The following is a 14,027-nucleotide window of genomic DNA, read 5'->3' on the forward strand; positions in this document are numbered from 1 at the left end:
ACTAAGATTGCGCGCATTGTAAAAGACTTTCATCCCATTAAAGATGCTTTCACTCGAGATAAGGTTCTCGTGTGAGAAGGTTGTTACAAGAAGTAACCTAAAAGTATTCTATAAAAGGGACTTGAGATCCCAGGTAAAAGTACATTGTTTCTAAGACTGAAACTACTTACTTACTTATTGTTTCTATAAGCCCTGTACTGACTTGATCGTCGGAGTGCAATCAACAGGTAGGGTCCCCTCTACTTCAAATGGAGTCGTGTTCCAGCATCTAAAGGAAAGAGCAGATTCCAGCGAGATAGATGGAGTCACAGCTTGTTTCCAGAGTCAACCGACGAGAACATATTCCATAATATTTGAATCAATCCATGTAATAATGCATTCATAGGACCATATTTGTTGAAAGTGAAATGCTCTTATTTGGTTCTTCATACTTTAAGTGAACATTTATTTCAACTGTTAAAAATATTCAATTATCTATCTAATTACTAATTCTATTTAATTTTATATGAGTCTCATTTATGTATCGTCTTAAAAATAGGTAAAGAAAAAAAAATTAATTCAAAATCAAATTAATATTACCATATAACTTGCAATGTGACATAAAATGTCTAATTTGACTTCTTAGATCTTAACCATTAATATATTTTATAAAAAAAAGAAAATATAACAATAGTTTACTGAATCAATTCACAAATCATAAAAAAAAAAAAAAACTCCCGCAGATAAAAAAAAGTATTGAAGGTATCCACAAGTAAAATTCGCAAAAAAAAACAGTTTGAAAAAGAAATAAAATAAAAAATAATAAAATAATAAAAATAGAAGAAGATAAAAAAGAAATATAATAAGTTTTGATGAGGTAAATCATACCCTCCAAAGTTAGAGTTGTAAAAATAAGTTTGCTGTAATAAGTAAAATATTAATAAAAGAATCGGATCAAACCAAAAAAACATTATAACTTAAATTAAACTTAACCATTTTTTTTCGTCTCGTTCATTTATCCAACAATCTAAATAAGTTTAGGTTAGATCCACGCATTTTCTAAAATAATAAATATATTTTTTAAACAATAAAACATTTAAAAATAAGTTCATTCAATATATACATATGTATTATGTAAGGAACTAAAAAATAGTTTTAGAGATATATTTTAAATGACATATGAATATTTTATTATTAAAGTAAAAATTATATAAATAGGGTGTTCCTATATTTATAGTCAATATTCAATTTAGTATAGTGGTTTTTAAAAAAATCAATTTGGTACCTATGTTTCTTAAATGTATATAAATTGGTTCTTTCTGTTAAGTTGCACCTTACGGCTTCAAGTGCTGCTTATGTGGCAGAGAGAGGTGGGATTGAGAGATGTGAGGTGTCAAGTGGTGTGAATTGAGATATTAGTTTAGTGAAAAATTAATTGGGGGTTAGGGTTTTTTGAATTACAGTTGGGGTATGATCATGTATGACCATTCATCACACCCAATTCTGCTCATCCCTTAACCTTCTCATTCCTCACTTCCTCTCTTATTTTTCAAGCGCAACTAATTTCTAGGGTCCCGACATGGAAGCTGATGGAAAGATTAAGAAGAGTGTCGGAGGAAGAAAGGGCGGTGGGCAAACGAAGAAGCCGGTCACAAGGTCCGTTAGGGCCGGACTCCAATTTCCTGTCGGAAGAGTAGGGCGTTACTTGAAGAAAGGAAGGTACGCGAAGTGTGTGGGAACCGGTGCTCTTGTTTACTTGGTTGTTGTTCTTGAATACCTAGCTGTCGAGGTGCTTGAATTGGCTGGAAATGCTGCTCGTGACAATAAGAAGAACATGATTATTCCTAGACATGTGCTTTTGGCTGTGAGGAACGATGAGGAATTGGGGAAATTGCTTTTTGGTGTGACCATTGCCCATGGTGGTGTTCTTCCCAACATTAACCCTGTTCTGTTGCCCAAGAAGACCGATAAGGCTTCCAAGGAGCCCAAATCTCCATCTAAAGCTACCAAATCTCCCAAGAAGGCTTAAAGTATATTTTAATTTAGTTATGTATATTTGTGTTTAGGGTGCTTTGGTTGTAATGGGAAGGGGATTTGATGTTAGAAACACTGTATTTTCATCTAATTGTGTTGCTTGAAGGAGTTTGTTCATTTATTAAAACCTCTTGTGTTTAGTAAGAAATAAACACCATATGCATAAGTTGTGCAGGAGCAGATGCTCAAGGTCCAGGTGGTTGATGGAGTGGAAGGTGCAGTCGACGAAGGTGCAGACGAGGGGACTCCCTTTGAAGCATCTCTTAAATGGAAGAAACCCCAAATGTTGAACTTTATTAATCTCTGCAAAACCCCTCAACTTGCCATCTCACACAACACAATCAAACGTGTCTCTGGTCTGTTTGTCACATTAGCAACACTTGACGTCGTTGGGGGAAACTTAATAGAAAGGACCAATTTGGGTACTTTTTAAAAAAACAGGGACCAAATTGATTTTTTTAAAATCACTGTAATAAATTGAATATTGACCCTGAATGTAAGGATCAATAAGGTAATACGTACAAATAGAAATATCAATTATTCATGCTCATTTTAAAAGAACCACAATCTCTCTAGAAATTTCATTCTTCCTTCCTTTTCCTTCTGTCCAACTTTCTGAACTCACATGTCATCAGACTTACAATCGGAATCCGCCATTGGATTCCTGGCATAGAATATTGCAAGATACCCGGTCAGAGTTTTAGACAGAGTAAAATCATTTTTGTTCTTTCTTCCTTTGAGTCAATTATGAACTTATTAGGTGTACCGACCAGTCCTCGGACTTGGGCGCTGACCACAGTTATGGTAGGGCCCCGAGGGCTAGGTCCCACGAGGAGGCGTGGGCTAGTGCCTCCGGAGCTCGTGAACCAAGTTGCCCGAGGTATGCTCAGTGTTGGGGTGAAGGGTGAGGAGGCCTCAGACATTGGTAATCCGAAACAGTAAAGATGAGTCGAAAAAGGTGGTTTCCAAGCCACATTCCAATTATCAGTAAGGGGAAGCCTAGATCACGAGCGGTCCGTGCATGGGGTGTAAAGGATGCGGTAGTACACACCACCATCAAAGAGCCACTGGGAAAGAGATGCTCGTAAGGGTCACGTCCCATGGGTGATCTGCATGCAGGGTACGTGGATAGCTAAAGGCACTCCTAGAGTGGATGGCCCAGAGGTTGGCTACATGAGTTGACACCCAAGTGATCATCCCGCGCCAGTTGCACTTCGGTAAGGGAGTCTTACACACTAGATGGCCCTAAGACTGGGTGATAGTGTCACTAAGACACACCTACAGTAAGCTTAAGTCACAGTTAGCAAAAGGGGCAAAAACATTGAAAGATATATAAAGGGAAACAACTAGCATAACAAGGTACGCAATCCTAGCACGAAACACACACAGTCACACAAACTCTCAAAGTTAAGAGTTTTTGGTGTTTCTTTGTCTGGTGTTTGACTTGAGCGTCGGAGTGCAAACGGTCACGAGGGCGCCCTTTGTCTCTTGTATTTTCAGGTGATATCGTTAGGAGAAAAGCACGTAAGGAGGAGGGATTCTTGGAGCACAGTTGTCGTAGACGCACCAAGACACTTTAGGTCAACTGATGGGAACATTAGGTTATCTTTGGTATAGGCTTTGCATGTGGTGTTTCTTGCTTCAGGATTAATCCATGTTAGTTCAAATTCCTAGTGATATAGTTAGATCTTTGATCAGAACTTTATAGTGCAGGTTAAACTACCCTTAGACTTTGTAGGATTTGAGCTCTTTATGAGTACTTCTACTTCTTCTCATGTAAGGGGAACTACTTTTAAATTTTCAATAGAATCCGTATAAGATCTGGATGTGGGGGTGACGTGGTCACAGTTCCAATTTTCTTACAGGATTATCTGTTTTTGAGTGAAGTAGTATATTGATTGAAAATTTAAACTGTGAAATTGTAGATTTTGGATATTATATATTGATTTTGATGTGAATAAGTTATTGAATATATTTTGATTGAGATTGGAAGTGTTTGAATGGTAGTATAAATGAGTTGAATTGTATTATGATATAATTGAAGTTAAGAATTTGTGAGTATTAGTTGTTGATTATAAATAACTTTGATTTAAAGATGTTGAATATATAGATGGTATTATAGATTGACATAATAGCTTTATTAGATTAACTATCCAACTTTAAGTAGGGAATTGTCCTTTTGGGTTTAATATGTTTGATGCAAATTGGTTGAAAATATGAAATATAGCATAATTGTGCAGTTTTTATTTCACTCAAGCGAGGAAATTCTCGCCCAAACTAGAATAAGGTGAAAAATAGGGTGTTCTCGGGTTCATTTTTACTCAAGGAAGAAGGGATCTCGCTCAAGCAAAAATGAGGTAAAATTTGGGGTGATCTCATGTCAATTTTTGCTGAAGCAAGTGATTTTTTGCTTGAGCGATACCCGTTTTCTCTCAAATGAGATAATTTTTGTGAAAGATAAAAGGAAAACTTAAATTTTTATTTTTTCCTCTGAGAGCCTGGTTCATTATGTTTTTATTATTATTGGTTACAATTTTTTATGTTTATTTAATTATATGATTAAAAGTAAGTATTTATGCATTTATGTGAAATTTTTTTATATATATTGAATTGTATGTGATTTAATGGTGTATTGATGTGTTAAATGAAGTATGTAATGATGTGGAAATGTGACCGAGACAACTTTTTAGGAAATGAAATATCGTGTTAAGATTGTTAGGAGTATATTGATTTGTGATGTACTTTGAAAATGGACAATCATGACTCTATTGATATCTTGAAATCATATAGATGAAAAGTATTAGGTGGTGAGAGTCGAAGAATGATCATATGATTTATTTGGAGTGTTAAAAAGAACTTGATATTTCATGTCATATGAATTAAACATGTCATACGAGGAGCTTGAGGTTAAGATATGTTTATGCACATAGATGTGTGAATTCACATTGGGTAGTATGACATGTGTGAGTCTCTGAGTGCTAATTTCAATACATTGATCTTGTGAAAGTAAAGTCAAGTGTTTATGTATTATAGATCATAGAAGGTTGACATGAGAAAGATAAATTATAAATTTTATAGACACTTAACTTTTTTTGAAAATATATGAGAATTAATGCATTTATACTTATTAATTTAAGTTATATTTATTTTTTTATATTTAAAAATAAACCTATGATTTATTTTATATTTTATTTTATTTATCTTTACAGAAAACATAAATATAATAAATATTTAATTTTATTGAGTACTTTAGTTTAGTTTAGTAGTGTATAAACTTTTAGACACAAAAGATTATAAGTATTAAATTTTACAGCAGTTTATTAAAAAATATTTTTTACTCACTCTCTTTTGTTAAAAGAGGACCAAGTAATGGTTTCGTCACATTGATAACGTCACACCATTCATTTTTATAATATTATCGTGTTAGGTTATTACGTACATATTTAAATGAATTTCATCATTATTGATTTAGGAAAAAAAGTATTTTTAAATAAAATTATTTTATATAAATTTGTATAAATTTTTAAAAAATTTGTTAAACTTGTGCTTAAATTAATTTTAATTTTATAAAAAATAAGTTTGTTTTTCTTTACATTTTTTTCTAAAAAGAAATCATTAAAGATAAACTCATCTAAACTTTGATGACATAACCATTCCGTGTCACCAACCAAAACTATGACTTTTTCTTCATAACGTTGTCAACATTGTCACATTAACAACAATGACATCATAGCATATCACATCATCATTAAATGTACTCAAAGTAGAAATAAAACAATAATATAGCAACTAAATAAGTATTTTTTGATATTTTACTTTTGTTTTATTTAAATTGATTTTGATTGTTATTAATATTTTTCTATATTATTAACAATATTTTCGTTCTCATCTTCAATTTATTTTGAAATAATTTGGCGTTTTATCGTATTTAATTTGCTTTATAAATTCCTTGGTAAAACTGCAAATGAGTCTATATAGAAATAGTTTTATCAATTAGTATTTTAGTATCGACTAAAAAACTATTAATTACTATTAATAAGTTTTTTGAACTCTAATTTTATTTTACACAATCAATTAATAAATTTGTGATAAATATTATTTTGAACTTATTTGGAAATTAATAAAATGTGTAATTAAACGATAATATGGACTCTAAGTCCATGTATATATCATAATAATCTATGGACTTTTTTTTCCTCTGTGAAATGTAATAATAATAATAATAATAATAATAATAATAATAATAATAATAATAATAATAATAATAATAATAATAATAATAATAATAATAATAATAATAATAATAATAATAATAATAATAATAATAATAATAATAATAATAATAATAATAATAATAATAATAATAATAATAATAATAATAATAATAATAATAATAATAATAATAATAATCTATATATATGAGATTTTTTTTAACTATTCTTAATTTTTTTTTCTATTTTATCTTTATATCAATATTTGATTTGATTTTATTATTATGGATATTGCGTCATTTCCTACTTTTTCTAAAATATTTGGTACATGTGGATGGGTGGTTTTGAATTGAGAGAGATGTGGATGAATTTTATTTTTTTTGGATATTTCAGTTATTTTTCTATTTTTTAAATATTTACTAAATAACTAATTATTCTTATAATTAATTAAAAACTGTTTTTCTAAAAAACTAATATATTTCCATTAAGTAAAAAACAATTATCAATTTTAAATTTTTAATGTGGAGTAATTTGTGAAAAGTGAATTATAAGACGTGGAAGAATCTATTAGACGTGGAAACATTTTCCCATTGTGAAGCAATCTTTTTTTTAATATCTTCATCCTTCCTAAAAATTATAATTTTTATCTCTTCTTAATATTTGATTTAGTTGACATCTTTTATTTAATTTTTAATATTAAACATAATTATATATAAGTAATAAAAATAAAAAACATAAATACACAAATACTATTTTAGTTTCATTAACATTTTTTATTTAATTTTTAATATTAAACATAATTATATATAAATGATATAATAAAAAAGTAAATCCATATATATATTTATGTATTTGTACAAATATTTCCACTAGGAATAATAATAATAATATAGTTTAGAACCTTTATTTATAGAAAGAAAGGAAAAGAAGAGGAATAATAGGGGAATAAAAAGAGTAAAAGCAGTTGGTGTCGTTTTTGCACAAAAGTTGAAACCCATAGAAAGGCGGAGAGAAAGAGAGAGTTTGTGGTTTGAGTTGGCGGCACCAATTAATGCGATAGCGAGAAAAAAGCAATGCGTGCGAGCGAGTGAGGTCATAGCTTGAGAAGAAAGGAGGGTAATTGTAATTTTCACGAAAATATACTATTTAAAATTTTAATAAATTATTGAAATAGATAAATTTTCGATGATGTACGAATTTAAGTTGTGATAATTTGACATTATTTTTTAATAATAATAAAGTAATATCGACAGATTTCAAGTTAATTAAAAATAATGACATTATCAATGTAGGTCATGTCACGTCGTCTGATGTAACATCATACTCCGAAAACTTCAATAATGACACATCTAAATGAAATCGACCGACACTCATCATTAAAGACTCATCGATTATGTCCATCCTCGAGTCTGGGGCAACTGTATCGATATATGATCGACCGACACGCTGATATGACTCAGTCATACTAACCAACACATATAACCATTAACCTTCAAACCAAAGTTAGTGAAGCTAAACTACCATTAAGAATTAGATAATGCAACCACAAGAGTGATCCCACTAATCAGACCCAATGAGGTAAGCCCATTAAAATAATATAAATAGCAGACATTCTAAGGAACAATGTACGTCATTATTACTGTACACCTACCGAGTGCCGAACATCCTTTACTAACTTGAGCGTCGGAGTGCCTTCTGCTCGTACCTCTCCCATTTGACATTATAACAGTGAAATCCTAGCAACATGTCCGAAAGAAAGAGAAAGACGAAGACTTCAATAGTTCTCTAGGTCTCACCTCCCTAGCAGGAACATAAATAAATATAAATTTTATTTTATAAATTATTTTTTTAGGAGTGAAATTAGATTTAAAATTATTTTTAACCTTGTCTTGTATGCCTACTTCTCAACAAAATAATTTATTCATTCTAATGATTTATTAAAATTTTCTCTTTTTGATTGTTTAACCTACAAAATTATCATACTTTCCTAAAGAAAAACAAGAAAGAGATGGAGAGATGAGTTTTCGCTCTTATTTTCCATGTATAATGACATCATTTAAATTCACACTTTAAAATAAAAATAAACGAAAATTCTTCATTGGTTTAAGTGAAAAAAGGAAAAAAAAAAAAGGGAAGGGGAAAAGAGATGGCACGTGTGGGAGAAGAGAGAGAAAGAAGAGATGAGAGTTGTGGTGAGGTTTGTGGAGAGGAGAAGTTTCTCTTTTGAGGAATGGGGTGGAGAAGGTGGGAAATGAGAATTGAAAGGCTTATGAATGGAGAAGAAGAAGCTCAACCTCATCATCCCTAATCCTCAACCTCATGGAATCATTACACGCCGCAATTCCCCAATCTCTCAAGGACAAGGTTCTTTCTCTCTTCTTTTTTGCTTAATTTCTTTTAGCGTTTTCTTTTTTCAAATTGAACGCGTTAGATTAATAAAGTAACATTTCGTGTTCCAATGTTTTGCGTTAGAATTAGGAGATGTCACGTGTTCAATTCAGATCAATAATTTTTTTTGCTTGATTTAAACTGCTGCGAGAATCAAATTCCATTTCTATTGAAACCGTGTTGTTTTTTTTTTCTCTCTGAACATTTTAAAAAGGAAAATGATTATTATAGTTATTTATCGTGATTTAAGGTTTTTCTAACGGTAGTTGCACCGACAGTTTTTATTATTTTTGTGATTGTAGGTTTGGGATTTGTAGCCATTGTGTGCATTGATTATGTGGCTTCAGTTTCACTTATGTCATGCTGTTCACGCGTTTATGATGCTGTTTCAGATTCACTCTGGGTGATGAATTTGAGGACTAGCGAAACAATGGATTCTGGAGCTTATCCGGAGCGTCCAGGGGAGCCAGACTGTTCATATTACATCAGAACTGGACTCTGTAGATTTGGTGCAACGTGTCGATTTAATCATCCTCCTAACAGGAAGCTGGTACATGTTAGAATGCATTTATTTCTAAAATTATGCTGTAATTTTATAATATATGAGTTTAAATTAGATGATGATACATGTTTCTTGTTCTTAGATGGATTCATTTTGAATTTTTCCTATTTTCTTGTCATAATAAAATTAAAATCTCTCTAGTTGATCGAAGCTATGCACACTTAAAACTATTTGTTGTTGTCTTCTAACATTTTCTGTCCTTCTCATGTTTTTGGTTAGTTTGTTGGCATGTTTCTATGCAAAACACGTGCATTTCTATTCGTTGTACTGGATTATGACAGCATTTTAGCAGCGAAAGATGCACATAAACACTGGGGAGGATGTCACTCTGTTGTATATTCCTCTCTTGATGCAGCACTCCTAAACTAGCTTTGGGTGTGGAAACAACATTTTTTTTCTCTTTGGCTTTTCACATACATGCTCTTTTTCACATTAATGGTTTCACTTTACTGAAGCAACATAATGTTGAATCATACTGTGTTGATGATTTTCATTTTGATATCATTATATTACATGGTGAATATAAATTCCTGATACTGATTATCTTCTATCAGGCTATTGCCACTGCAAGGATGATTGGCGAGTTCCCAGAAAGAATAGGACAACCAGAATGTCAGGCACGTACTAGTTTCTCAATGCATGCATAAGGTGCATGTTGCTTATTTATTTGCATGGTCTGGGAATTGTCTCCTTTTAGGTGGAGTTTAGCAATTTCTCTAAATCATATCAATCTTTGTGGGCGTAATTGTTGGATTTGGATTGACACTTTCATGTGGTTCTTGAGACCATGATATGTAAGGCTAGCCTAAAATGTCAGTGAATTTGAAAGTTGTGGAGAATGGGGTAGGGGGAAAGGGAAGAACTGTGAACTTGTGCGTACATGACTTTGCCTAAATTATGTTGTAATAACATTCAGTTCATTTTTCCTTTTATATAATTAAAAACCAACTGTTCTGCCAAACTATATACATATACATACATACAAACACCCACACCCACACATATATTAAAAAACCAGTTGAACAATTGAAAAGTTAAGGTGAATTAAATAGAAAATCTTGCTCTTGTCATTCCTAAGAACTTATTGTTATATATGTATGGCTTGTACGTATGTGTGCTATTCAACTTTTAATAGCATGTGCTAATTCTTGATTTAAGCACTGATATCAACAGGAGCTATAGTTACTATAGAAATGAAAATTACTTCATGCCAAACTATGAAGCGTTTTGATCAGATTTTCTTTTTGATTTTGTATTTTTGTTCTTTATGAGTAATAGAGATGTTAAGACATCAACCTTGATCTGTAAAGCACTAATTTCTATCTCTCGGCATGCATTCTTTATTTAAACATTCACCAATCACCACAAAGAAGATGTCTTTTTCTTTTTTTTTTTCTGTTTTCCAGTACTATCTGAAGACAGGAACTTGCAAATTTGGAGCCACATGCAAATTTCATCATCCTAAAGACCAGACTGGGATTGCTGGAAGAGTTTCCTTAAATACTTTAGGCTATCCGCTCCGACCTGTTAGTTTTTAATATTTATTTATTTATAATTATGATTACAATAGTAGTTGGTCATAAATTTGTAGTTCATTACTGTATCTTCACTCATTTGGTAATCAGTAAACTGTCAGACCTGCATAAATTCAGATCTTATGGTTATACTTTCCAAAACTGTGTTCTTGCATGTAGATATTTAATATCTGATCCCCGAGCCTTTATAGAAATTGTACTAGCTTTCTGATTGATATTAGTGTTCATATATAACTTACAAAATATTTTTTTTGTCTCCTGATTCTGCAGAATGAGCCGGAATGCACTTATTATTTGAGAACTGGACAATGCAAATTTGGGAACACTTGCAAATTCCACCATCCTCAGCCGAGTAATATGATGCTTTCATTACAGGATTCTTCTCTGTACCCTACTGTCCATTCTCCAACTACACCAGGTCAGCAGTCATTTGCAGGAGGAATTACAAATTGGGCAAGGGCATCATACATTCCCAGTCCTCGCTGGCAAGGTCCTTCAAGTTATGCACCCTTAATTCTTCCTCAGGGAGTGGTTTCAGTGCCTGGTTGGAGTGCATACAGTGTAAGCTCATCCATTATTTCCATAGGAAATAAAGAAGAACACGATAGTTTTATTCTGTGTTTTGGCTGGTTCTAAGGCATGTCATATCAGATTATGTTAAATGTATGTAGAAGGTCATTTATTTCCATCATTATGATCACTGTTTCTCTGTAAAAATGATGCTGAAACTCTGTTGGTGTGAAATTTCACGGTATTTGTCTGTGAACAGAATAGATTGATGATCATTCCTTTAACTTAGGTAATAATGCAACAAGGTGCATATGTGCACAACTGTTTTGGTAGAATCTTCCCTGGCTGATACATCATACATGTCAATGTCTTAATAGAATATTTATTTTGCAGGGTCAAGTGGGATCAATCTCTAATTCAGACAGTCTTCAGCAAGCAATGAGAAATGGTCAAACATATGGAACTTCTCGCCAAGGTGAGCTAGCAAACACAGGAACACATGGAGCATATTCTCAATTCCGTTCTGGCACTGTTCCAGTAGGGTTTTATGCATTGCAGAGGGAAAACATATTTCCTGAGAGACCTGGCCAGCCTGAATGCCAATTCTACATGAAGACAGGAGACTGTAAGTTTGGTGCAGTCTGTCGATTCCACCACCCACACGAAAGGCTAATTCCTGCTCCTGACTGTGTCTTGAGTCCCATGGGCCTTCCTTTACGTCCTGTGAGTTGGGTTCTTCCTATGGAGTTCTATCCGCCTAGTTTGTTTTCATAGGCATAAATTTTATCATTTCTGAATTTATTCTTCATTGTAGTTCTCGGGCTTTTGAGTTTGGCGACAATTTGATTAAGATTTAGTCTCCATAATTTTCTGTGTTCATACTACTTGTTATTTGATTGTTGCATTACCTCTTGGATTTGTATCCCTTCTTTTTTTCCTAACATGACATGACCTTGTTGTTAGGAAGTGGCAAAAATAATTCTACTACAGATAGTTTTTCTATGCATGGATTTAATCATATTATATACAATGGTGCTTGAACCCTTGAATGTGATTGGAAAGTTGTTGTTTTATGTTTAAAAATAATTTGAAGCCGACCTAAGTTGGAATGGTTTGAAGCAGTCAGATAGACACTAGAGAGGATGCTGAGAATGGTAATTAGTTTGAGTAGTTCGAAGTATGTATTTGTTATATTATCTTAAATCAAACTATGATGACTGACAGCATTAGGGTTTCTCCCTATGGCTCTTGATTTATCACATATCTTTCAATGGTGTGATTTTCATATTAATCATTTTTAAATCAGTGCGAAGTCTGTGCAGTATTTTTGTGTATTCTCATCTTTCCTTCAATCAACTGGAAAATGTGTGAAAAGGTTAATTTGTTTGTGGTAATTGGAGAAAATGGGATCATCTGCAAATATTTGTGTCATCATTCTCTTAACTTTAGTTTGATATTATCAGTTTTAATGGAATTAGAGCAAGCTGATAAGAGGCAGTGTCCCATTCTTACAGGGAGAACCTTTGTGTGTCTTCTATTCTCGTTATGGCATATGCAAATTTGGCCCAAGTTGCAAGTTTGACCATCCAATGGGAATTTTCACCTATAATATCTCTGCATCGCCTTCAGCTGATGCCCCGAGCAAGCATCTGCTACGATCTTCATCAGGAACTGCTGCGTTAAGTTTATCTTCGGAAGGACTTGTTGAGTCGAGCTCAGCAACGCCCAGGCGGCTCTCATTATCAGAGACAAGACAGATTCCTTCTGGTGATGGTGACATTGATGATGATGGATGACGATGTCTCTTGAAAATGGGTCACTTAGCTTTTACAATTTTTTTGAGGGGAAAGATGATTGATCTGTAAATTAATTTTCCCATTGCTGGAGATGTACAGAGGTCATGTCAAGTTGATTCTGTCAATAAAATTAAATGCAGTTGACAGAATCAAATGTTCTGGATTTCATGTTACCAGGGTCATTGGATAAATTTAAGCGAATGTTGTCACCTTAGGTCCAACCCAATGTGAACAATCCTTCTGTCCTCAAGCGCCACCACTCTTTCTAATTAACTTTTCACATTATGTAAAAACCTCCTTCTGGAAGAAATATGTAATGACCAAATTTTACCACCTCTGGATATTTATTGGTTGTAGGATTGAAACTCATTGCTCAAACTTTACCCTCACCGCAGTTGGGTTTATGCTGTCTGCTGAGCATGTATGGAATTCTTTTCAATGGCAAGCAAACAGTATCGCCGATACCTTTCTATTTTTCATATTCTTGTACATTCTTACCAGAATTTAGCTGATCAAGTTAAAGTATATTTTGTACATCCGTGTAAATATCAACTGGTGGAATGTTATTTTAATCTGTGGCTCTTTTTTCTTCTTATCATGCATACTATCTGCGGTGATTGTCCTTGACAGATTTTGTTTTGCAGAGTTGAAGGGTAGAAAGCCTTGATTATGAATGTTGGAGGCAGTGAAAGCTGAACCTTACTGATGTACTTTTTCCAATATGCCAAATCTCAAAACCTATGTTACTTTTGTTCTTGTAGAGAATGCTGTGGGGTTCAGGCTATAAATTTCATGGTCCCATTATGGGTGGAGTTGGGTTTGCAGTTCACATGCATCAAGTCATAATCTGGAATATCTTTAATGGAGGCTTTAGAAAGTCCCATTTTCTGTAGCTGAAGATAACACGCGTATGGTATTGCTAATTAAATTACGTGCATGTTATATGACTAAACTTATGCAGGTACTGCCGATCCGATTCTTTCTTTTATAGGTTTACACTGTCATGAGAGTT

At 32.8% G+C, this 14,027-nt stretch overlaps 2 protein-coding genes across 2 annotated transcripts; both read left to right on the forward strand.

The window, feature by feature from the left end:
* Positions 1 to 1,558: 1,558 nt before the first annotated feature.
* Positions 1,559 to 2,030, forward strand: LOC137828139 (histone H2A-like). Its single transcript, XM_068634590.1, has one exon. The coding sequence runs from the start codon at positions 1,559 to 1,561 to the stop codon at positions 2,006 to 2,008; it is 450 nt and encodes a 149-aa protein (XP_068490691.1). The 3' UTR covers positions 2,009 to 2,030.
* A 6,149-nt stretch (positions 2,031 to 8,179) lies between these two features.
* LOC137827807 (zinc finger CCCH domain-containing protein ZFN-like) lies at positions 8,180 to 13,549 on the forward strand. Its single transcript, XM_068634139.1, has 7 exons — positions 8,180 to 8,588; positions 9,005 to 9,162; positions 9,729 to 9,791; positions 10,581 to 10,700; positions 10,980 to 11,270; positions 11,613 to 11,942; positions 12,734 to 13,549. The coding sequence occupies exons 1-7, from the start codon at positions 8,498 to 8,500 to the stop codon at positions 13,013 to 13,015; spliced, it is 1,335 nt and encodes a 444-aa protein (XP_068490240.1). The 5' UTR covers positions 8,180 to 8,497; the 3' UTR covers positions 13,016 to 13,549.
* The last annotated feature ends 478 nt before the right edge of the window (positions 13,550 to 14,027 follow it).

Source organism: Phaseolus vulgaris, chromosome 7 (genome assembly GCF_000499845.2).
Source record: "Phaseolus vulgaris cultivar G19833 chromosome 7, P. vulgaris v2.0, whole genome shotgun sequence".
NCBI lineage: Eukaryota > Viridiplantae > Streptophyta > Magnoliopsida > Fabales > Fabaceae > Phaseolus > Phaseolus vulgaris.

Coding starts and splice junctions, on each gene's coding strand:
- LOC137828139 (XM_068634590.1), top strand. CDS start 1,559: ATGGAAGCTGATGGAAAGATTAAGAAGAGTGTCGGAGGAAGAAAGGGC.
- LOC137827807 (XM_068634139.1), top strand. CDS start 8,498: ATGGAGAAGAAGAAGCTCAACCTCATCATCCCTAATCCTCAACCTCAT. Junction 9,792..10,580: donor TAGGACAACCAGAATGTCAG/GCACGTACTAGT, acceptor TCTGTTTTCCAG/TACTATCTGAAGACAGGAAC. Junction 11,271..11,612: donor CTGGTTGGAGTGCATACAGT/GTAAGCTCATCC, acceptor TTTATTTTGCAG/GGTCAAGTGGGATCAATCTC.